The sequence below is a fragment of the Polypterus senegalus genome, chromosome 4, assembly GCF_016835505.1.
Source record: "Polypterus senegalus isolate Bchr_013 chromosome 4, ASM1683550v1, whole genome shotgun sequence".
Lineage (NCBI taxonomy): Eukaryota > Metazoa > Chordata > Cladistia > Polypteriformes > Polypteridae > Polypterus > Polypterus senegalus.
In genome coordinates this window covers 33456742-33483310 of record NC_053157.1, presented here as the reverse complement: position 1 = coordinate 33483310, position 26569 = coordinate 33456742, and the positions used below count along the sequence as shown (strand labels likewise).

The following is a 26569-nucleotide window of genomic DNA, read 5'->3' as shown; positions in this document are numbered from 1 at the left end:
GGGCTGTTTTTATTAGCATCTTGTCAGTCCACTCTCGCTGATCCCAAACCTCCACATAGTCTAACACTTCATCTCTGTCTGAGATGGCCAGACACCCTTGACATGTGCAAGTCTTTAGCAGGAAGCATCCAGCTCTTGGATTGACTCACTTGCTGCCTTTTAATGGCTTACCGCACATCAAACTGGAGTACCTTTCATTCCTAGTCAGAAATCCACACTTTGACACAATGAAATCCCCAAAAAGTTTCACACAATATTGAAAAACAATAGCAATTAAAATAACAAATTTTACTACAAGCTGCAGATTATATAGCTATTCTGCTATCACCTGAAAATGAAATCAAAACTCACTGAAGTGGGTAGCGCTGCTGCCTCGCAGTTAGGAGACCCGGGTTCGCTTCCCGGGTCCTCCCTGCGTGGAGTTTGCATGTTCTCCCCGTGTCTGCATGGGTTTCCTCTCACAGTCCAAAGACATGCAGGTTAGGTGCATTGGCGATTCTAAATTATCCCTAGTGTGTGCTTGGTGTGTGTGTGTGTGCGCCCTATGGTGGCTTGTTTCCTGCCTTGTGCCCTGTGTTGGCTGGGATTGGCTCCAGCAGACCCCCATGACCCTGTAGTTAGAATATAGAAGGTTGGATAATGGATGGATGGATGGATAGAATAATAAAAAAAAATTGCATGTTTTACTTAAATACAAAATGAAAATTTGTTTTGCTGTGTGGAGAATTTGTCCATCCATCCTTTTTCCAATTTGATTAACTCTATTCTGCCACTTTTTGGTTTTGGGTCTACTCATTATATTTAGTTTCTGACATTCTTGTTAAGATTCTTTATTTATGATTTTCGCCTCATGTCCTCAGCTTTGCTATTAAATCCTGTCTTAATGGTTCTGAACCAGGCTAATTATTTTTTATGACCCATCCTCTGATTCTGTTTCTCTTCTAAACAACCACTCGCTACTCGGTGCAGTCAGTACACTTTTGGCTTTTTATGACTGCTAACAATCCCACTTTTGAAGCGTTACCTTTCTTGCCCCGCTGTGTCCCACAGTTGCAGGTGAACTTTGAAGGGTTTTCCAGTAGTACCATTTGGTCCTGAGCCACTGTATACCTGAAAAAAATAAATATATACAGTTGAAAAGATACCAAGCAAAAATGACAACACAAAATCAAGACTTGGCACTTCAAGGATTTATTTGCACCACACTATTATGGGATCTTTATATTCTGATTCAGTGAATTGGCTTATTTATTTCTTTTATTGGACAAATCCAAATAAATACTCAACCTATTAAAAACACTGGTCCGTACTGTGAAATGAACAATTTTCCTACATTATGGCATATCTTGGCAAGTGACTATTACACTTTAAATGTCAATGCTCATTCTTCTGTTTTATGACTTTACCCCCAGTACAATACAACTCTAATGTTGTCATAGTGGTCACCTTGATCTTCTTAGACAAACGAAGTGTCTCACTCTTAAACAAAAAGTATTGACATTACAATAATTCCTTTTAAAGTCAGTCAGTCATTATTTAATCTGCTTAAGTCCTGAACAGGGTCATGATTATATGGGGACAGGGACAGGGCGAACACACATATACAAACTCACACACCCAACCACACACTAGGACCAATCTAGGATTGTCAATCCATCTAACCTGCATGCCTTTAGACTGGGTGAGGTTGGGGGGGCCAAAGCAAACGGAGGACCCTCACACAGATGCACAGAGAACATACTATCTCCATGCTGGGAGCTCCCAGGATGTGAACCCTGGTCTTCTTACTGCAAGGCACCAGTGCTACCACTGCACCACCCCTACTTTTTAAGCCTTTAGGAATATTACAAAAATGTGTTGTTGACTTGCTTTTAATTTACCAGCAAATTTTACTTTACTTGCAAAAAATGGTTTTCTACAATAACAGTAGTACTCTCTTTTCTCATCATATTACTTAAGTAAACCACCCAAATATGAAAAAATTGAAGGCACCCCTTCAATCATTAGTCAAGATTCCGGTCTTTAATTCAAAAGCTTGCTACAGTGTGAATGGGTTTCCTCTGTGTGCACAGTACTTCTTTAACAATATTTGAGCAAAAATGTGTGCACAAGGCCTGTTGTGAGCATATGACTGAATTAAGTGACATGTGGATTATGTGACACGAGTAATGTGAGGCTTATTTTCATGGACATTTTCATATTGTTTGCTGCAGTCCAGAGTTGGTCTCCATAGACACCACTTCTGTAAGAAAGCTTCTTTTTATCTCTGTTCCCCATGAAAACATGAGGCAAAATGTTTTTCTTGTCCATCATTGCTTGGCACTTGGTTGGATAAATTGTGTTAAATAAGTGAAGTGTTCTTGAATTGGGAAGAACAGAGGTGCAGTACCGCTGCTTCATGGATCCTGAGTTCTGGGTTCTAGTCTCATTCCCAATCATTACTCTACAGTTCTCCCCATATCTACATTAGTTCCTTCAAAGGGATTCCACATTTCCTCACCCTTCCTAAAGCTTGACGTACAAGATGGATTACTGCAGATTCTGAACTGTACCCAATAGTACACAAGTACTACAGACTAACCCACTGTTCATAGTTGGTTCCGGTACCTGATACTTCCAGGGTAGCACCCCACCCTACCCCTGTGACCATGAATAAGAATTAAAAATGCAGGAAAAATGTTATGTTATTTTCTGAATCAGATACAGTATGCTCTTCCTTAGCCTCAGTTGCTGTCGAAACTTTATTACATAGTTAGAGCTGTACGTGTCCCTAGGGAGAAATATGGCTTTTGACAGACGCTCTTTAAATAAATACATACTGTACATATATACACACATAAATAGATATAGATCGATCTATAAACACACTAATGTCTAAACACACACCAGAATGACTAAAATGGAAGAAAATTTTAAAAAGAAAAAAAAAAAAAACTTCTGACTTGGCTGTCCCAGTCCCAGTCAAGCATCATACAGACTATCACACACGTGTGAGGAGGAGGCAGCTAAAGGGCCTGAGTAATTGTAATTCCACGACAGACCAGGGGGTGGCGGGGGTGCAATGACTGCCTCTCTCAGTTCCTTGCAGACCATTCTCTGGAAATCTCACCGGTTCTGGTGCCTCTGAAGAACACTTACGGTTTTGTCCGGGCCCAATGACGATGTCACTTCCTGTACTGGCCTTTAAAGCAGCCATCTTGCCTCCATACAATCAATTCTGTTTTGGACTCCGATCAGTGAATACCTCTGTTCAGATTTAAACCTATTTTGCAGCCATGGAACAATATATGGGTGGCTGCCCAAAACCTTTACGATGTCTTTGCCTCATCATTGTTACAAGACGTATTGCTGTTGCTATAAAGGAGCCCCTGTAGTGTTTCTTGACACACTTCTGCTGAATGATTCGTTGCCTGAAAGTCCTCACTGTTAGTGTGTCAGAGAGAGGATGTGCATATTTGTTCATAATGGCACTCGGTTTTGTTTTCATTCTCTCTTCAACTACTACTACAGCAGGGGATTTCAGAGTGTGTCCCATAACTGAACCTGCCCTTTAAATTAGCACACCAGAAACCGTAAATGGTATCTTTTAAGGATCAAACCAACCAGTTTATGATTACACAAATTATGCAATTCACATAAATTAAAAACTCAGTAACTATATTTAGGCCACAACACCTGTGTAGAGATATTAAATTAGATCTCAAACCTATGGTATATGTTTTACATGTTTTACTCATGTCGATGATTTTTTTCCTCCTGAGACTATATATTTTTCCTCCATTCCAAGGACAGGCTTACTTGGCCCTGTATAAGTGAATGTAGTTATAAGGGTATCTTGCTATGGTCTGACACCCTCCAAGACAGACTCCAACTTCTCCCAACAAGTATTGAAACAAAGGAGTCTGAAATATGAGTAGGCCAACAGTTGAACCCAGGACACAACAGCACTATGTAACAGCACACAATTCAGCGGACTTTCCTATCATTATTTTGCTCGTCTGTCTGAATAGGATACCAATTAATAATGTGAATATAGCAAATTCAACATATAATGCTTTGTTGCTTTTCATAGAATTCTACAGAAAAGCTTGTATAAACTTATTACTTTTTTTCTCTTTATATATAAGGCAGAGGAAGAAAGATATATATCAAAGCACCAATCATTTTGAAGAATACCTTCTTCTCCTTCTTCTTTCGGCTGCTCCCGTTAGGGGTTGCCAGATCTTCTTCCATATTATGTAGAATACCTATTACAGTGAATTCATGATGATGACGCTTCACTATTTTTGTTAGGTTACCAGAAAGATCCTTACTGTTTATAACTGGAACAGACAATATTCTGCCTTTATTATTCTGTTGAGACAGACAATAGCCTGCAGAGGACACGCATTGCTACAGGTATTTGATCTTTTTGCATTAGAGAGCTCCTGGTGTCTTGTGACTCATTTCCTTTGTTCAAAAACACAGCCAAGCTAAAATTTTACTTTAGCCTTTGGCTCTTGGTATTATAGAGAAAAAAAGCTATTTTCTTAGTACGAATATCTTGCATGATCCATCAACCATTATACTAGTCTTAGTGATTTAGGTTGTGTAAGACCACAAGATGAACAACAACAACAACATTTATTTATATAGCACATTTTCATACAAACAGTAGCTCAAAGTGCTTTACATATTAAAGAATAGAAAAATGAAAGACATAATTATAAAAAATAAATCAACATTAACATCGAATAAGAGTAAGGTTCAATGGCCAGGGGGGACAAACTACAACGCAAATAACATGACCCCAACAAAACTTTGCAGGTGATCAGATATCCTGTATTCTGCTTTTGTCTCCAGATTAAGCTGTCCTTACTCATATTAAAACATGAGTAAGGCCTTCCAAAAGCATCACCTTTCATTTTATAATTTTCTACAGTGTATAAAATTCCTTTTAATGTACTGCAATTTCTTATTTCTAGTATATGCTGATAAAAAGAGATAAAAGATAAATACTTAAGTTTTAATAAAAAAAGAGATAGTTAAGTAGGGCTGCATCAGCACACATCTGCAAAGGAAAAAAGTTAAAGGATAGTTCCACACTGCAATATAGAGCAGAGATGTTGTGTCTTTCATCTTCTTTCCTTTACTGTGTAGAAATAACCTTTAACTTTATTTCCCATTAATATTGCAAATATAATTATTTTCTGAAATTACCTAATCCAATCTCAGGTTTGTAGCCTATTGGGTACGAAGCACGAAGAAACTGGCCGTGTATGCATCAGCAGGCAATGGCAGGGTACACTCACTTTCTCAGCTGCACTCACTCATACCTGACCAATTTATAGATCCCATATAACCTAAAATAAACATCTGTGACTGGAGAAGAACCCCTAAAAGACATTTAGAGGCAGCAGCACTAAACGATGAACTACTTTACCATACTGTGCCATTGTCTGGGGCCTATCCCATCGAGCATATGGCATTTTTGATGTTCAATCAGTAAGAGGTGGCAGGTGTGCTCTTTTACGATGTGGTATGTTAGTGCAGCAGCACGAGAACAGGACAGGCCAATAACTTATAACATTAATCAAGAAGACTGGCTCTGCTCTCTGCATTAGCCTGGACTTGCAGGATACAGGAGTTAAAAGATGGTCACTGGCTAAGAGACTCACTGTCATGAGTGGATGCCTCAAGCTGTCCACATGACATTCTGCTAATCACAAAGCTGATTCTCTGTGGTGGCCCAGACAGCATTGCACAGGTTTACAAGTTCCCATCAGACATTAAGATACATCTTCTGCCTGACAATATTTTTTTCTATCACTATTCTGTGATAAATTGATGATATCTTTATATACATTCATTTCCTTCATTTTCAATTTTGAAACTTGAGGGTATTTTGGGTAGTTTTAGAGTATGAGGCAAAAGTAATTCAGTGGGTCCTGTTCATAGAAAATGTAGTACTGTGGCTGCTGCTACAAAATTATATAAGTAATGAAAATCCATAACCATTTGTCATGCCGCACTTAACTCTGTTTGAAATTCACACCATGAAAACGCACACAGAGACGGCTATTTCACTTGTATGTTAGAGCTTTTGTATAGCCATACTTTAAAATACTCACTGTCTACTTTTTCTGTTTCAATGGTCAACAGAAAATCAAAATTAAAACAGAATGGGTGCTTCTCTTCTATATCAGATTTCTGTACTGCTAAGGCTGAACTGGAAACCGGTATTGTATGGTGCTGATTTTGTTAAGTAGCCAAGGTTCCACCCTGTGTGCTAAAACATGTGAATTACAAGTTTCTAGTATGTATGATTTATGCTATATGTTTCTTGTTTCTGAACCAAGTCAGCTGCAAACCTCAAAATCAAGTGTCATATTATCACTGACTTTATAGTGTTCGAGAATATTATGCCTTTGGAGACTCATTCTCGCTTTGTCAATGGGTACCATCAATGTGTATCACACTTCTGTCATGCCAGAGTGTTTCTTGAAGATGACCTAAGGTCTGACTGGCTTTTGAGTTCCACAAAAGTTGAAAATGTTGCTATTGCAGAGCAAATTATAAAGGAGATATAAAGAGTGATGGTTTAGGAGCTACAAGACCCTGCATTGATTCATTATGGGTCTGTTGAATCTCTTCTTCACTAAAGATTAAAAATCAACACAATGTCAATTCTTGAAATGAAGCCTCATCATATCCAATGCTTGGCTACATCACTATGACCCAACACATCTAAAATCAATGCCTCTGCCAACAATGTCATGTGCATATCTTATATATAAACGTCTACACGTGGAAGTGTGTGTGTATCTGTCCAGCCCTGAAGGAAGAGGTGGAGTTGGGGTGAGGGCTCTGCCTCCGAGGATACACAAGCGAGGCCAGCATGTCGGCAAAGAGAAACCTTTGAAGAAAGCGTCACTTACTTAGCCGCTAATACAGAAGCGAGGTGAACATATCGAAAAAACAGAATCCCTTTTACTTTTCCTCCCGCTGCTAATACACAAGCAAGGCAAGCACACTGGCAAAAGGAAACCTCTGAAGAAAGGCAAAGTTGCTTAGCCGCTAATGCACAAGCGATGTGACCACATTGGTAACACGAAACCTCCTAGGAGAGAGATGCCCAGAGCAGTTCCTTTCAATTAATATCTCTACATTTCAATTTTTTTACTGATGATTTCAATAGTTTCTAGGACCCCAGGCTTTTTACAGCACGGATAGTTTTATATGCTTGTTTAGGGTGTCTACCATATTGATTACATGCCCCAAAAGTTTCACATAACTGTCAACATTAGGCTGATGTGCTTTGGCGACTGATGAAGTTATGGAAGAGCTGCAAGGTATTCCTATCAAACTTTTCAACAATGTCTCCACTCATACTTCACAGGCTGCAAAGGCAGTTCTGTAAAGCAATGCCTTCAAAGAGATGGCATAACCACTCCATTTTGCAGGCCTGGTCTCATGTGACCACAATGTGGCACAATATGGACAATGTGCTATACTTGGAATGAAGATATCAATTCCATTACATAAGACTCAATGCACAAAAAGCATAGGAAAGCTTTGCAACCATTATATCAAGTGTATGCACATTCACTGTGATTATGCTGAAGAATTAAATCCATTTTTTGTTCGACAGGTATTTCTCCTAATAGGTCAAGTTAAAAAAAATTGATCACCACTTTATATCTATCTGACATAACATTCTCCATCTCAATCCACAACAGGCTCAAGTCCATCTTGGTAGCATCAGGTGTAAGCCAGGAAACAGCGTTGAATAAGGCATCAGTCCATATCTGATGAGCAGGCAGTGTGGTGTAGTGGTTAAGGCATTAGATCTCAAACCCTGAGGTGATGGGTTCAATTCCTGCTACTGACACTGTGACCCCCTGAGCAAATCACTTGACCTGCCTGAGACCCCAATTGGAAAACCTAAAGAAATGTAACTAATTGAATCATAAGTGTTGTAAGTCGCCTTGGATAAAGGCATCAGCCAAATAAATAAAATGGTTAAACTATATTTTCTGACAGATAAAAGTGTCCAAAGAAATTGAAACTTGGGAGGGAAAAAAAGCAATGTGATGAAGACTGATGGGCTGAATGGCCTCCTCGCGTTTGTAAAGACGTATGATCTCACGTTCTAAGTTCAATGTAATAAATCATGATGCACATGCAATAAATGTCTTTTCCTTAAACATTCAGCAGTCATATACAGGTACTTCAATTTCTGGACTTTTATTTAACAATAGCACACATATATAAAATAAAGATTGACTGATTGATTAAATCAATTGAGAATGAATAATTCAGTTGAGTGCACTTTTCAGTGCATTATGATTAAATGCATACTGTACAGTGCAATGTTACGCTTCATTAATCTTGTATTGTAATGATGATTGCTTTGTAAAGCACTTTGGGGACAGAACTCTCTAAGAGATGCACTCTCGGGTCATGGCTTTGCCATTAAATACAGAGGCCAATCAGGTGGTGCCATGTCTCTTGTGTCTACTGCACATTTTTCTGCCTCCAAATCTGTTGATACTTTGCCAATTGTATTTCTGTTTATTGTTTCAACTGTTTTTTTGAAGAAGCAGATTTTTTTTATAGCTAGAATATTCTAAACTATAGCCTATCCATAATAAGATATTTTATTTTAAACCAATTGATGGACTGGAACTTTATTCAGGGTTAAGGTTAACTGGTGACTCTCCACATGCAAGAAGGGGCAGCAGTGTGTCCTGTGATTGAATGGTACCCTCCATCTTGGATCAGCTCCTTCCCTGTGCTGAATACAGTCACTCGCCATGTGACTCGATAACTTGGTTAAAATTAAGGCGTGTCTGGTATTGCTGTAATTATTATTTGATGCTTAACAGATACAGGATCTTCGTCTTAAATCCCACTTGCAACTGTTGCATCTGGAAATTCTGAACATTCCTCCCTAGGCCTCGTGCTCATGACACAAGCGTTTAACTTTTGTCAAAATTTGTCGCATTTTTAGCTGTGTCGTTATTTTCTCTTTATGTTTTATATTCAATATATATTGGAGTGGCCGCCCCTGCAGTCCTTGCTTTTCTTTCTCCAAGTAACCGATCGCCACACAATCAGCTCTGTAATAGACGTGTAAGCCATCTGTAAGCTTAGAGCGCCGATTCTTCAAAACGTTTAAGGAACATTGATATATCTTCGTAGTACATGTTTAATTATTCTATCCTTCACGCCAGTCCCAGTGAAGAATATAGATTATTTAAATGAAGTTAAATTTTTATCTGTATAATATAATAAACATATTTTGCTGCATTTCATCTTAAAAATGATATTGTCATCATATGTAAATATGTGCTTTATAAAGTGGCTCAGGTTGTGCAATATTATAACGGTAGTGCAAGTTTACAGTGAGGTAATTGTACTTATAAGTACAAACAGTTCTACAAGGAGCAATTGATTAAGTGTGTTTAAAGTTCTTGGGATGAAACTGTTTCTGAACAGCGAGATCCAAACAGGAAAGGCTTTGAAACGTTTTGCCGTGGCTGAGGCAGCGTGTGCTTGATACTGTGTACCGATAATTCTCTTTCTGATCAGCTGCTGCTGTGATTCACACTCAGATACAGTGATATAAATACTCTGAGTGGTGCAGTGAGAGTAATATGGAAAAAGATGATCTGCTGTGGCAACCCTTAATGGGAGCAGCTGGAAGAAGAAGAAGAAGGTGCAGTGAGAATAACAACGCTGCATCAATTCAAGCTCTTTGCACCAAATTCTGACCCTACTATCTGTGTGTCTCAGCAGAAATCAAGATTCAACAGAACAGGCTACGTTTTTCCAGTTTCCAACTGTTCCGTTTTGGTGAACCTCTGCCCACTGCTTCCTCAGCTTTCTTTTCTTGGATGACAGGATTTAAAACTTAATGTGCTCTTCTGATGTTGTAGCCCATTTGTTTCAAGGTTCAATGTGCTGTACACTAAGATGCTTTTCTGCTCACCACAGTTATACTGAATTGTTATTGGAGTTACTGTAGCCTTTCTGTCAACTCAAACCAGTCTGGCCATTCTCCTCTGATCTCTCTCAACAAGGCATTTCCATCTGCAGATCTCACACTTGTTTTTCTCTGAGTAAACTCTACAGACTGTTGTGTGTGAAAATCCCAGAAGATCAACAGTTACATAAATACTCAAACCACCTTGTGTGGCACCAGTCACCACAACCAAATTCACCGTGATCACATTTTTTTGTACATTCTAGTTAGTGTTTGATGTGAACATTAACTGAAACTCCTGCCCTGTATCTGGAGGACTTTATTCATAGCACTGCTGCCAGATCTGATTAGAGAACTGCATGGAAATTGTTCAAAATGTTTCCAGGGCAAGATCCAACCTGCGAACGCTGCAATCAAGTTCCAGCCTCACTGAGTCACAGGTTTTTGGGCTGCACCAAATTAGCATCATTCTGGACCAAAACCTTTAAATGCCTTTCGGACAGCTTGGATGTCACAATCCCTCTTAATCCACTAACAGTTGTGTTTCGTGGTCTCCCAGATGGGCTTAAAGTGGAGAAGGACAAACAAACTGTAACTGCATTTACTACACTATTGGCACGTAGACTTGTCTTGGTCAACTGGAAGAATCCTAACTTTCCTATTCTAAGTCAGTGGGTAACTGATGTTATATACAATTTGAAACTGGACAAAATCAAATCCCTACTTAGAGGACCTGTACAAAACTTTTTCAAAACCTGGCAGGACCTAATCAATAATATTTTAGAATAAGCATTTAAATTGGGGAAGAAGGTTCTCTCCCATCTTTTAGTCCATTTATCTTTATTAATTTATCTTTTTAATTATTTTTACTAGCTTAAAGTTTTACTTGGCTGGCCTAGCTCTCTTTCTCAGGGTTGGGGGTTGATTTGATTCAAACCTGTTTTTGTAAAACTTGATTTATTTGTATGGAATGTTATTAAATTGTAATAAAATCAATAAATTAAAAAAGAGAACTGCATGGATAAGTAGATTGTAAGAATGTTCCTCATAATTTGTTCAGTAAGTGTACAATCTTTCTCACTTTTCTTTCTCATGTGGCGGATAGCTGGGGCTTATGCCCAGCCGGGAAGCCTGGAAGGACCAGGCTTTATACATTCCCTGGGCCACAAGAGGGCAGCCGCCCTGGTCTGTATGGGGGCCACGGGAACCAAGCATGGAAGCTCAACCCTATTTGGGCCCATGGTCACCACCGGAGGGCACCCGGAGGTTTGTGGAACCCTGGATGTGAGCACGTCTGCCATACCTGGAAGTGCTGGTGGAACAAATTCCAGGGACACCCGGAGTGCTTCCGGGTGCTCATGCGGCATTTCTGCCCACCGCAGACCTTTAAGTTTTCAATTGTAGTATTTATATATAAGAAGTTCCTGTTTAATGATAAAATGCTTTAAAAGACTTTTAATCTGTCTAAATATCTGGGACCTTTCTGTCTAAAGATATGGGGTGTGTTATGGATTATACTATTTATTTGTATGTTGATTGGTGCAAAATGATGTATTTCATTCATAGCTTCATAAATTAATGCTCTCCTATAACTGCTCAGTCTTATATGCTGTTCATATGCAGGACTCCCTCAGGCTCATTGTAATGAAGGGTGTATGTATTGGAACCATTACAGTGCTGATCCCAAATGTTTATGTGAAAGAATTTCCCCAATTGTTTTCTCCCACATCTCAAAGACATGCGGGTAAGGTTAACGGACAGTGAAAAATTGGTCCACTATGAGAAAGTGACTTAGTTTCAGTTCCTGAGATAACCTGGTGCCCTGCCTAGGACTAGCCCCGGCCTTGTGGCACCAGCTCAAATGAAGCTTGAAATGGATGTCTGAATGGATGTGTCACGTAGCATTTGTTTTGATTCTGCCCTTGATGCTTATTCTGATACTATGACTTTTTGAGAAGACATTACCAATGGTCTGTATGTTCAGTGTTATTATGTTATGAGGATGCCTCAAGCCTGAACAATCCTCAATAGTACAGCAACAAAATTCAAACATTCTCTGCATTTCCCCAGGGCATCTCAGAAAGTGGATAATGGATTCATAAAAGTTTGTTATAAAATCCTGAAAATACCTGGAAGAAAAAAAAAAAAATCAAGCTTTTATAAGAAGCTCCACGTCATCTGCTGCTTGACATGAACAGCATTTAAGACTTAAAAGATTACAACCAGAGGCTAATCTATCAATCCTGGAGCAATGTTGCAGCTTCTTTCCGATTGCAAATATAAAACCAAACAGAATGTAGTTAAATAATTTCTTAAAACATGTGCCGAATGTCAGATGCACACAGCTAGAGGGAAAGACTGTCAGCACAGTGCCAGTGTAGAACACAACTGGCATTTAATCATTGGCTTTTTAGGTCTTCATGGGCAAAGCTAAGGTAAGTCATCATGAAAAAATACATTCCATTTCTTCCACTTTAGCTTGACATGCACTTTATGCTGGGATTCTATTTTGTAGCAAGTCGATTATTTTGTTTTAATCCTACTCAGTTTTTAAAAGTTAACTTTATAAAGGGCAGATTGTATTTACATTTAGTAAATATTTGGAGCTAGTGGCAACCTACTACAATCAGGCAGATAATTCTCCTTAGTCTGCTTTTATTCAAGGCAAAATTGAATGCATTAGCCTACCAAAGCTGCTGGTTTTCTTTGTTTTATTTATATATTTTAATGGTACATGCTTTTTATGCATATTACAGGTAAAATTCACTCTATTATCTGTAGATAGATGGCTTTCTAGATATGTGGATCCATGCTAGAGGATAACTACATAAGAGGAGAAGAACACCAGAGTGTGCTGTTTGAAAAAGTGAGTCCTCAGTTGGCTTCTTTATTAAATAAACAGCAAACACCAGCTGGTAAATGAAAAGAAAAGGTTAAAATGGGGAAAAGAACACAGAAATTGGACAGAGAATGACTGGAAAAGCACATTATGGTGAGCATCCTGGAATCCTCTTTTCTCTATTGCAGATGGCACTGACTGTTTAGCACACATTTATTGGAGAAACCGAAGGAGGACCCAATCCATTCTGCTCGCTTCTTTCAAGACAGTAATAGTCACATTTGTATGAAATCTTCAGCTTCTTGACAATCTGTTGCATTGAAAAAACTTCATTCTGCAAAACACTACAAGAAGGCAGACATGTTTCTTCGCAAAGCTAATGGGAGGGACACCCAAGGGACATTCTTATTTGGGGTTGTACACAATCAGCACGGATTCAGACTGGGAGGACTGTTTGTGAGAAATACTCATCATGGTAGACTACAGTGCTTCCTAACCCTTTAAAGTGTTTATTGACAGACTAGGAATTTAGTGCGGGTTATGACTTCCAGGGATCGGAAGGTCATTGTGATTTGACGCCTGTCTGGCTCACCTGTGGACATTGTTCTGTTTTCACGATACTGCACAAGTAACAGAACAGAACAAGAACTTCCACTCAAATGCATTAAAGCTTACACTGAATGCACCTTTTCTGCTTTAGAATCTGCAAAACAAGACCTCTTTTTTGGAAGTTGGTGTTTATAGGATCTTCAGAACGGTTCAATATAAGCTATGCAGAAGTTTCACAAGGTACCTGTAAAGCAGTTACTACACTCTGTGTCCTCACTAACATGTCGCGACTGAGGATAGGTCTGCATCTTCTAGTGAACTTTACAACAGCCTTCCCACTGAAGGCAAAGAGTAACGGAAAAGCTCCTTTTGAGCCTTCTGTGTTGGCCTGCAGGGGATACCATGAACTCATTCCGGTTTGGAATGCCATCATGTCAAGTCATTTTGCTTATTCTTATATTTGGGTTAAGAATGGAAACTTACACAATATCGCAGACAAGAGTAACCTGATGACCTTATTTCATGATATTGACACTGAATTTGTAATTTTCTAGGCCAATTCTAACTCAGTCATTGAAATAAACTTATTACTGTTATTGTTTGCAAAGGTTATTCTGTGATGTCCTCTGCCAGTCCCCAAATCACCTTATAATTCATAATTGAGATGAACCTGTGGCAAGTCAAGAGAATGAGCCACTTTCTTTGTGTCCAATCAGTGAAATTTTGATCAAGTGCAAAAATGCAGAGCAATAAGCAAAATCTTTTTAAAATTAGAAATAAAGTTTGAGTAGGTTAAAATCACACGAACACGATGAACAGCAGCATAGACTGTCACCATTTGGAGGATGAACATTTAAAAGCCAGTGCAACAGAAACAGTTATTTTTCTTCCTGGACAAGCACCTCCATAACAGTCCTCTGTGGGATATCGGGCAAAGACCCCAGAAAGTTTACAACCAGCTCCATCGTTGCATTGTCTCCATAACATCCTGCCACAAACTAACCTTTTCTATCCAAGCCACTAGCCCTTCTCTGCTCCTCTAAAAGAGAAACAACAGGTCCAGCTCCTCGCTTTCTAGACATGGCTTCAATGCTCCGACACCAACCTTGTCCTTTGTGCTCACATTACATCCTCCTCTCTTTGTGCTCGCCTCCTGCTTAATGCTTCATCTAATCCTCCTGTTTCCCCTCTGTCAGCACTCAACCTGATTTTTAAACATTAGGCCTAATTAGTGTTTACCCCTCAATCAGTTGCACAGTAATTTGCACACTAATTAGCCTTAGCCGACTGACTTTTATATTTTTAATAAATTTGAAAACCTTTCTGAAAAAATGCTTTCACTTTGTCATCATGGGTTATTTAGTGTACTGTACACTGATTGGCAAACATTGAAAATGTTTCTATTTAAAATTAAATCTACAACACAAAGTGTGAAGAAAGTAGCACAATCCTGTCCCTAAAATACTTGGTAAACTTCATTCAAACACAACCTTTACTAAAATGATCCCTGGTTCATTATATTGTAAGGTTTCTAAACTCTTTTGGGACTCCCCTCCACCCCACCAACAACGGGATGACACACTGAAGAGTGTCCCGACGTGCGATCGCCGTGTCTGTGGAAGTCAGCCTATCAGTTGCCGGGGCAACCGCAGGCTCCCAGAGCTGCAACAGTGAAAGCAAATACGAGCCAATTGCAGCCGTGCTATAAGTGCCTGCCATTTATGGGTGATGCAAGGAACATTATAAATGCAGGGAACAGTATTACTTGGGCGCTAACCAGACCCTGTCTGATTGCTTTCATTGATTGATTCCGCTACAATAAATAACTGTGCTGTTCCTGTTTCAAACTGAATAAAGCTGGCTTTGCTAAAGTACTGAGACTCAGTCTCATACTTCGAGGTGCAAGACACTGACTCAAACGTCACAATATAAACAATCAATCGCCCACCTCTATTCTGTACCTACGTTTCCAGAGATCCAGAACGAGCCCTGGCACCAAACGGAATCACACTGGCTTGGACATCAGTCATTTGCAGAACATACTCACATGTGCATATATACATTAAAATGTACATTAACAGCACGCCAACTTGGATTTGCAAAATAATGTCTTTGGGATGTGCGAGGTTACCAAAATATCCAGTGAGAAATTTACACAGACACAGTGAGAACTTGTAAAACTGTTACTTAGCTGGGAACTGATCTAGGAGTTCAAGCACTGTGAGGATGTCCATTTGTTAAGGAAGTCCTTTATTAGTGTAACATTTACACAGAGATTATTTTAATGCTTTACTTGCTTCAATATAACTAACAATATTGCAGATAAACTTACATAATACATTTGATAGTTGATAGCACTGGGAACTTTTAAAACTGGAATGAATATTTCCCAAAGTTCAGTATATAGTGATTGATGTTCCCTGATGGGCTAAACCAGCTCTCATCAAAACAATCCTTATGTTCTTGTTATTTTGCATCTTCAATTGAAGAACCGTCTTACAATATTATACTTTGGTGCTATCCTTATTCAACTTAATGAAAAAGGTAAATAAGATATAAATCTTCTTGTGCATGTCTGCTCAGCAGTTGAAGAAACATTAAGAAGCCTACAAGGCAATTCTTTTGAATACATTGATAGGAGAATTCCAATTAGTAATTTACTGGAACATTCAACAGATTCAATATTTTACTTTGTTGGTAGAATAAATGCAAGAAACCCATTAGGCACCACAAATCACACATATACACAGACAGTTTGCATGTTTGACACCATACAGATGGACAATCTTTAAATGTAGTGATTTGATTCTGCAATAAATGGTAACCAATGCAAATCATATCCATAACCCCATGTGCATAGGAGTAGATTTTTTTTTTGTTGAATATATTGTGATGCTTTTCTGTGTTCAATTTTTAAATTTTTTTAATATTTTGTCATTATTTTTAAACTACTTTGTACTTGTTGATTATGCTAATTCTGTTTATATTTGGAGTAGTTTATATTTTAAACTCAAGGAGTTTGGGTTGAGGCTTCCTGGAACGAGGCCTATCCATAGGAAGGCCTGTGAAGCTAATGGTCTGTCTTTAGTCTTTTTGCAGGCCTTTCACTCTTTTTGCATATCTGTGTCACCATTTCCCAACACTAGCCTTTCGGGATTTGTAAAGGGTGATGTGAGACAGCAGTGTGCACTCACTGAGAAATATTTTTTAAAAGAGCCTAATGTAGTAAACCCCTTCTGAGATGCGACTGGGACCCAGAGAGCATCTATGGTAGTGTATGACAGCTCAATAAAATATGACCTCCAGGATATGTCTTGACTGTGACTAGAGGATTGAGCCCTCTCATTATGTGGCCAGGATGACATTAGTGCACAAATGTACTGGTTAGAGTTTTTATTTTACCAACAGATTTGTTTTCTTTAAATTAGATGGATGTACGCAACCCTACACTAAGGGGGGCCATCAAGAAGGGGTAGGGATTTCAAATACATGACCAGGGCCTATATTTATCAAGCATCTCAGAATTACTCCTAGGAACTGCATTAAATGTATGACTAGGATAAAAATGTATCCTACCTCAGAGTAGGATGTAAGAAGTATTTATAAAGCATCATACACCCATTTCTAGCTCAGGGTGAGTGTTCACGTTTCAGAATGAATGCCATCACGACTTCCTGACACCCTGAGCCACAAATTGGAACTCATGATGATATTTTGTAGTTTTTTGACACTAATGATAAGGCTGCACCACAATAATGAGAATAATAATTAATAATAATATTCAGAGTAATCGTAGAAGTAGAGGGAAAACATAATGGAGCAGTATATTGTGTTAAGCTGCACATAATTGTTGCCACTTCACAACAACATAAAGAATAATACTGCAATGAGCACAGAGGTGGAAAGACTGAGACACACACCCTGAATGAGAGTAAATCAATGAAAATCGGGTACATTTCTTTAACAACAAATGCTTCAGGGATGGTCCCTGCCTTGCACCAAGTGCTTGCTGCGATAGACTCTAGGGTTCACATGACCCTACTCTGAATAAAGCAGGTTTTGGAACTGGATGGCTGGATGGATGATCCACAGCCGTACTTTCAGATGGATCACCTTCCCACTGTTACAGCCATGGAAACCTACTGAAGCTAGCCATGGCACTGTTTCTGACATCATGTTCATTAGCTTATGTGGAGTGGTGGAGAAAATGTATAAATCTGCAAATGGCCTCAAGCATTGGTAAGGGTGTTTAAAATTTGGTGCAAACATTGAGAAATGGTTATGACATACCCAAACTATTGTTATCACAAAGCTGCATTGCACAAAAAATGTTATCAGCACTTTTTTTTTTTTCGGCTGACAGCACATGGCTTCTTTGCATGGAAAGAGCAATCAAGTAACATAAAAGATTTGTGATGAATATTATTCTCTCTCTGTCAAATTGATATCTTTTTATGAGTTAATTGTTGTCCAGCATTTACAAAAAAACATTCTACCTTTGCCAAAATGTACGTGCTGATCTCTGCCTGAACGCCATTGTCTGGTGGCTTTATCAAGTTAGGACAGCTCATGTGTGCTCCTAAATACTGGTAGTGTTCGAAGTAGTCTCCAAAATTAGGAAAATTGCTAGAATGCTTTTAGTCCTACTCCTAAAAGTAGGCCCAAATTTGCATTTCTGACATTTCTGAACCAGTTAGGAATATTTCTCTACTCTGAGACCATTGATAAATACGGGCCCAGGTCTAGATGCATGTTCCTTTAAAAATGTATACTGATATTAATGAGTGTTAGGTACCCAAGAGCCACCAGGGGGCATTGTTGCATGTACTCAAACAGTAATAATGACAACTTCAAAGAAAGTGAACAACAGTACACTGAAAGGCACAATTACATTCAGTAATTTTAGAAGTTTACTTTTCTTTAGCAAAATATGAGTATTTTTAAATCTGTGCAGTTTGAACAATCAAGGAGAGATATTTACAACTTTAAAACAGTTAATAAAGGCACTTTGGACATGTCCTCTTTGTGCATGTTTCATCAACAGGTGGCACCAGCTAGTGGAAGAATAACTCACTCAGTACTTAACACACTGGCCATAGCGTTTCAGATTACATGTCCCTTCCCTTCCTTTCTCACTGGTATGATGAGTTGCATTGCTAGTGCCAGCACCTGCTTTTTTCCCCTCTACCAGGTCTTGCTGGGTGCTATTCCTTTCTTGTTACACTCTTCTTGTTTGGCAACTATTAGCTCATTGGTTAATCCAGTGCAATCTGTTTGTGAACATGCTTTGAAAAATTAAACTAAAATTACTGTGCAGCAAATGAAAAATAATACTACTTATGTGAGTGATGTACTACTTCTTCTTTTGGCTGCATTCCTGTCTTCTGCATCTTGCTCTATTACACCCACCACCTGCATGTCCTCTCTCACCGCATACATAAACCTTCGCTTAGGACTTCCTCTTTTCCTCTTCCCTGGCAGTTCTATCCTTAGCATCCTTCTCCCAATATATTCAGCATCTTTCCTCTGCACACATCCAAACCAACACAATCTCGCCTCTCTGACTTTGTCTCCCAACCGTCCAACTTCAGCTGACCCTCTAATGATGTTCTACTACTGTCTCTAAAACATTACTCAGTAACTTATTCCATATATCTATGTGTTCCATCTCTAAGTTATATATGACTCTCCTACTGAGAACTAACTGATAAATGATACAGATGGAAGTGTCACGCACATGCGCATGTTAGGCAGCTAAAGGGCTTGAATGAGGGAAATTCTGTGCCAAACCAGAAGGAGGTGGAGTGCATTAGCCCTTTGTGACGGATGGCTGGGGCCTTTGCCTGGGCAGGATGCTGCGATGGTGGAAGGACAATACCTCCCCCTGGACATAAGAGGGCAGTCCCATTGGATTGCATCAGGGCCTCGGACTTGGAGCTTGGAAGCTCAACCCTGCTGAGGGCAGTGGCCACCGCCAGGGAGAACCTGGACATTCCTGGAACTCTGGACTGCAGCACCTCCGCCACACCCAGAAGTGCTGCCAAAAAAAGATCCAGGTACCTATACATCACTTATGCCAGGAGTGCTGCCGGATGGAGATCAGAGTGCACCTGGGATACTTCCGGGTGCACTATAAAAGAGGCCGCCTCACTCCTTTCAAAGAGCCAGAGTCTGGAGGAGGTGGACAAAGCTTGCGGGAGTAGAGTCGGCAGGACAAACAGAAAGAAAGAAGTGAAATTTTCTGATCAGTAATTGTGGTTGATTGTGTGCTGTGCTGTAGAGGCAACTTAAAGAGTGTGTTGCTTAAGAACTTGTGGCTCTGTGTCTGTCTGTGTTCGGTTTATATTCTACAAGTGGCATCCCAGGTGGGACCTCCTGGCTGTTAACTGGCAGGGTGTCTGAGCTTGCGAGTATCCTGGATAAAAAACAAGATCCAGGTCTTTAATGACCTCTTGGACACAGCCATCACCAGTGTGTCTGTCTGCGGAGAGTGTCGATCTTGTCGAGGTTTACTTACCTTGGCGGTGACATTCATGTCTCTGGTGACTCTTCCTATGAAATCAGTAGACGAATTGGGAGAGCATGGGGCGTCATGAGGTCGCTGGAAAGGGGTGTGTGGCTCTCCCGATAGCTATGTAAAAGGACGAAGGTCCTAGTCTTTAGAGTCCTGGTGCTTCCCGTCTTGCTATATGGTTGCGAGACATGGACACTATCCAGTTACCTGGGAACGAAGACTGGACTCCTTTGGTACTGTGTCTCTCTGGAAAATCCTTGGGTAGCACTGGTTTGACTTTGTGTAGAATGAGCAGTTGCTCATAGAGTCCCGAAAGAGGCACAATACCTACATGGTGAGTGAGCGTCAGTTACGGCACTGTGGCCATGTGGTGCATTTCCACAAGGGTGATCCAGCACGTAAGATCCTCATTGTTAGGTACCCGAGTGGCTGGACAAGGCCAAGGGGTTGCCCATGTAACACCTGGCTATGTCAGATAAAGGGTCATTTCCTGAGGGTGGAACTGGACTACGTGTCTGCCTGGGGGGGTGCCAAACAGGATCCCGAGTTGTTTCGTCATGTAGTGGGTGCGGCAATGCACTGTACCAGTGCATGCACCTCAACTTGACTTGAACAACCTACAATATAAGGGACGGGTACCACAAACCTTTTTGTGGATCCTTGGTGCGTTTATTGTGACAGAAGTCTTCTAGATAGAATATGCAGATACATGGAAGAAATAAGGATGGACTGGCACCCATGTCATGATAGATGTACAGCTGTGATGGATCAGCATAATAACCAGGATGGGTGCTGCTCACTACCTGAATGGGAATTGCGGATGGACATAGGGGGACTTCTTCTTGAGTGTGACTATATGGTAGGTGGCAATGCTCCTAAAACCTGCATGAGAACTGTAGTTCTGGAGTGCAGCCCTGTTGGGTTTCTTGTGGGCTACCATAGGGTGCTGCTGGGTAGCAAACTCCCTTGTCTTGTGCCTGTTCTGCCTGGCCCGGAAGTGCTTCTTGGGCGCAATGGTCTAGCACAGGAAGTACTAGTAGGTCGAGCATAAAAACGGCAGCTTCGTCTGGGAGTTGGAGGACAATACTTGCTTAAGAAGAGGAAGGAGGAGGAGGAAATATGGAGTCTGTGGAGATATTTTTGTATATAAAATTTAAATTTGAACCTAGGAATTGTCCCTATGGTTTGGTGTTCAGTAGCATCGCCCTGAAGGTGACACTTGTTTTGAACATCCCAATAATACAGCACAGCGATTGAAAACATTGAAACAGTATTTGCTAGTTAAATCTCCACTCTGGCTCACTATGTGACCCTGAATAAGTCAGATAATATCTAGGTGCACGTTGCTCTTGACGAATGAAGCACTTTGTATTGGCTTTCAGAATGAAACACATCATATGTAAGAAATTAGTATTTTCCATTCACTTTAAAATATACATGATCTATTGATAACACTTAGCAGCAGCTAAGTAATAATTGCAGAGGTCAAGATTTTAGTCAGAAAGACTGTATTTCAATCACTGCTGAGCAATGGCAGTAATCCTCAAAGAAATTTCTAGTGTTTAATTAGAATTGTGCGACTGGGGCTGTCAAAATACATCAATGGAGGTCCAGCAGAAACACAGACAGTCTGTGTACAGTATATCATGTGATAAAACCTATTAGTAAATGTTAGTTTGGTCCATCCAATAACTTAAACTCAGTAAAAAAAAATATAAAAATTTGTTTAGTTCAAATTCTATTTCAATATACAGCATAGTTTCAGCAAAAAAAGTAAAAGTATGCTGTGTGGAAATATTATGGTTGAATATTTCAGAGTAACAATCTCCTAGAACGATAAAAATTGTAGTCATTAAATTCAGAAAAGTGAATTTCCGAACTTTGCCTGAGATAATATTGTTATTCACATTAACCCATACAATGAATCATGTCAGATTAAGCTATAAAAACTGACATGTATTATTAAACAGAGCACATACTAGGTTTAAATGTGACGCAGAGCACAAAATACAATATAAAGGATGTGACAAAATGCAAAATATAAAACCCACTGTACTGCCTCTCTGGGCCTATGTAAACACATCTTTAAACTCCTATTGTGATGGGTGGCTCACATCTCAAATATAACAAAGTATTCCCCATTTCTTACCAACTCTTTCCCACTTATAACCCTGGTCTCTTCCTCTTGCCAGTAAGTTTCAACTCTGCACCCAATTGTAAAAATCAGTGGAGCATTACATCTTCTCAGAGTCTTCTGTGTATAGGGACAATAGACTAGAGCCCCCCAAAGAAGCTGAACTGAAACTTACAGCCTCACATTTAAAAGGATGACCGGCCCCAATCCCACACTCCGTTCGATAAGAGGGATTCTAACAATTTACCTGTCCACCAATATAGCCTGTCTTTCAATGTGAGCAGCATTTCAGGTGTTCAGTATGAGAAATCCTGAACAAACCAATACAATGTCTACAAAGGCATAATACATGCTGGAATTGGTTGCTGAATATTTCCTACAATTGACTAAAGTTGACTTTTTGAACATATCAGCATACGTTCAAGGGTCCGTCAAAGGACACAGGTAACATAGCAGGACAGAAGGAAACCTTATGGCAAAGAACCCCCAGAGGATTTGGAACATACTTTAATATTTATTTAAGTATTTCAATATACTGTAGTGATATTCCTTTAAGGTGAGATTGTTACCTGAATAATAGTGCTACACAGTATTATGATTCTGTACATTGGTAAATTTCTGTGTACTTGTTTAAGCCATTTTTAATAATGGTTTATTCCCCACTATGGGTTTTTTAAGGCACCAAATCTTATTTTTTGCATGTATTACTGTAGAAATTGTTTTCAGTTACAGTTGAACATCATTAACCTGCCATAATTGGGACCTGTGGGGTGCCAGATCACCGGTGGTTACATTCACACATACAAATAAAGACAAAAAAATGACTGGAATTGGTCAATAACACAGGAGTAGGTTGGCATTAGCAAGTATGTTGCTAGGGATTACATGACCATATTCCTGCTAATCAGTCTGCCAACTGGCATTATACGGAGTTGGCCGAGACACGCATTTCTGACATATATCCAACAACAGCATGTGTGGCTTCGGTGATAAAAAAAGCTTGTCAGGTCATATTGAACATCAAGACAGTGATGATCAAGTGTTTAGACATTAACAGATTTGCTAATAAACAGTTAAGAGTTAATAAAAAATAAAGTGTAATAAAAATGGTCTGTTAATAAGCAACATTACACTACAGTTGCGCTTGAAAGTTTGTGAACCCTTTAGAATTTTCTATATTTCTGCATAAATATGACATAAAACATCATCAGATTTTCACTCAAGTCCTAAAAGTAGATAAAGGTCACAAAGGACCCCAGGGTAACTTCTAAGCAACTGAAGGCCTCTCTCACATTGGCTAATGCTCATGTTCATAAGTCCACCATCAGGAGAACACTGAACAACAATGGTGTGCATGGCAGGGTTGTAAGGAGAAAGCCACTGCTCTTCCAAAAAAAAAAAAACATTGCTGCTCGTATGCAGTTTGCTAAAGATCACGTGGACAAACCAGAAGGCTATTGGAAGAATGTTTTGTGTATGATTGAGACCAAAATAGAACTTTTTGGTTTAAATGAAAAGCATTATTTGGAGAAAGGAAAACACTGTATTCCTGCATAAGAACCTTATCCCATCTGTGAAACATGGTGGTGGTAATATCATGGTTTGGGCCTGTTTTGCTCCATCTGGGCTAGGACGGCTTGTTTCATTGATGGAACAATGAATTCTGAATTATATCAGAGAATACTAAAGGAAAATATCAGGACATTTGTCCATGAACTGAATCTCAAGAGAAGGTGGGTCATGCAGCAAGACAACGACCCTAAGCACACAAGTCGTTCCACCAAAGAATGGTTAGAGAAGAATAAAGTTCATGTTTTGGAATGGCCAAGTCAAAGTCCTGACCTTAATAAAATCGAAATGTTGTGGAAGGACCCGAGGCGAGCAGTTAATGTGAGGAAACCCACCAACACCCCAGAGTTGAAGCTGTTCTATACGGAGGAATTGGCTAAAAGTTGCAGTTATTGCTGCAAAGGGGGGGTCACACCAGATACTGAAAGCAAAGGTTCACATACTTTTGCCACTCACAAATATGTAATATTCGATCATTTTCCTTAATAAATAAATGACCAAGTATAATATTTTGTCTCATTTGTTTAACTGGTTTCTCTTTATGTACTTTTAGGACTTGAGTGAAAATCTAATGTTTTAGGTCATATTTATGCAAAAATACAGAAAATTCTAAAGGGTTCACAAACTTTCAAGCACAACTGTATATGGTTGCAAGACGTGGACACTATCCAGTGACCTGAGACGAAGACTAGACTCCTTTGGTACTGCGTCTCTGCGGAGAATCCTTGGGTACCGCTGGTTTGACTTTGTGTTGAATGAGCGGTTGCTCACGGAGTCCCGAATGAGGCACATTACCGGCATCGTGAAGGAGTATCAGTTACGGTACTACGACCATGTGGCGAGATTCCTTGTAGGTGATCCGTTCACAGGATCCTCATTGTTGAGGACCCGAGCGGCTGAACCAGGCCAAGGGGACGCCCACGTAACACCTGGCTGCAGAAGATAGATGGTCACTTCTGAAGAGTGAGACTGGTTCACATGTCTACCTGGGGGGTTGCGAACCAGAATACTAAGCTATTTCGCTGTGTGGTTGGTGCGTCAACATGCTCCCCAACCTAATCTGACCTGAGCTGACACTAAACTGTTGTGGTTTCTGTGAAAAAGCATTAAAAAAAAAATGTCCTGAGAAGTGCTACATTTTGCACCTTCACTGTGCACCTGCACAGACCGCTGTTAAGTTTCTTCAGTAGTTCAACTTTATTTCTTATGGAAATGGTTTGCGCTTTACACCATGAGAAGCAGTTTCTTTGTGCACTGAAGTCATGGCTGGGGCTAAATGTGAACAGGTTGTAATACTAAATGCAGAAAAAACAGTAGGACTGGCTTGCCAGTGTTTACGAGTTCACATAAACAGCTGAAACTGTACCAATGGCACCAAAACATTAGTGGAAAATCTGTTTGCCAATCCATGAAATTATGTCCAAATTAGTGGTGGAAGCAGCTTAAACATCCAGTGAGTGGCTGTTCTGTGGATGGAAATGCCTTATTGATGAGAGAGGCCATAGGAGAATGTCCAAACTGGTTGAAGCTGACGGAAAGGTTGTATACAGTAACTCAGATAACCACTCTGTACAACTGTGGGGAGTGGGAAAGCATCTCAGAATGAACAACATGTCAAACCTTGAGGCAGATGGGTTCCATCGGCTGACGATCACATCAGATTCCATTCCTGTCAGTGGAGGATGCAGTGGGCATAGACTCACCAACACTGGATAATTGAAGCCTGGACAAACATAGCCTGGTCTGATGAATCTCAATTTCTGTTGAGGCACACAGATGGCAGGGTCAGAATTTAGCAACAGCAGCATGAATCCATGTAGCCAACCTGCCTTGTGTCAATGATCCAGGATAGTGGTGGTGGTGTTGGGAATGTCTCCTTGGCACATTTTGGGGCAGTTAAGGCCAATCAATCATCACTTTAATGCCATGGTCTATGTATGTGTATCCCTTCATGGTTACAATTTACCCATTTTCAAATGGTTACTTCCAGCATAATAACACACCATGTCTCAAAACAAAAGTCATCTCAAACTGGTTTCTTGAACATGACAATGAGTTCAGTGCTCTTCTAGTCTCTATATATGAACCCAATAGAACACCTTTGAGATGTGGCAGAATGGGCGATTCACAGCATGAATGTGCAGCAGACAGCATGGACCAGAACCTCAAAGGAATGTTTCTCACCCTTAGAGCTGGGGCTGTTTTGAGAGCAAAGGAGGGTCTACTCAGTATTAGTGTAGTGTTACTAAGAATTTGTTCAGTTAGTATATAATATGAGCTGTGGTAATGACTTCAGAGCCAAAGAATACATCTGCCATTTTTTAAGTCGAGGTTATTTTTTCCCACAAACATGGTAGACATCATTTGCCACAGCAGAATGTGTTCTTAAGTGAAGCACTTTCCTGGTTTAAAAAGCAGTACCTTGACAAATGTGAAGACAAAGAATTTTAAAACAATATGCCCACTTTGAAGTAACACAGAAAATGTGGCTTCAGTGTTTGATAAATCCTGAATGTATCCTTTAAGGCATTTAAGCAAATGATGCAGGGAAACAGGGAACTGCATCAATAAAACAAAGCAACTGCCTGACACGGGAAGATGAAAGGTCACTTTGCATGAAGCCAGTCTTTCGAATTTTACCAAACAGTTACACATCAGATTTCATCAAAAATAATGATTCAACTTCAGCATAATTGTTTTCTTTGAGTAAAAGTTTAATTACTGGAATCATTTTTTGGGGGGTTTAGATAATAATTATAAATGGAAGATTTAACTGTTTTTAAAAGTGGAGAGAAGTTTATCCAAAAAACATTGGTAGAACTCAGGAGGCAAGCTACTGAGCTTGGGCGCTTTTCCAGTTTTCATGCCCTCAAGAGCCTTATTTGTCTCTAACAATGTAATAAGGACTTCCACCAAGGCTTTATCTTCCTCCGACACGCAGAGCAGTTTTAGTTTTTCCAGGAAAGCATTTATAGAGCTAGAGCAAATGGAAGATTG

General features: G+C 39.7%; 1 protein-coding gene across 8 annotated transcripts in view; it reads right to left on the bottom strand.

Annotated features, from left to right (window-relative positions):
* rab27b (RAB27B, member RAS oncogene family) overlaps positions 1 to 26569 on the bottom strand; it is a 376281-nt gene that overhangs the window by 25955 nt on the left and 323757 nt on the right. For all 8 annotated transcript variants that reach the window (XM_039750425.1, XM_039750428.1, XM_039750424.1 and 5 more), the window contains one exon: positions 1025 to 1110. In XM_039750425.1, the coding sequence (XP_039606359.1) occupies positions 1025 to 1110 (86 nt within the window). The remainder of the gene's footprint in view (positions 1 to 1024; positions 1111 to 26569) is intronic.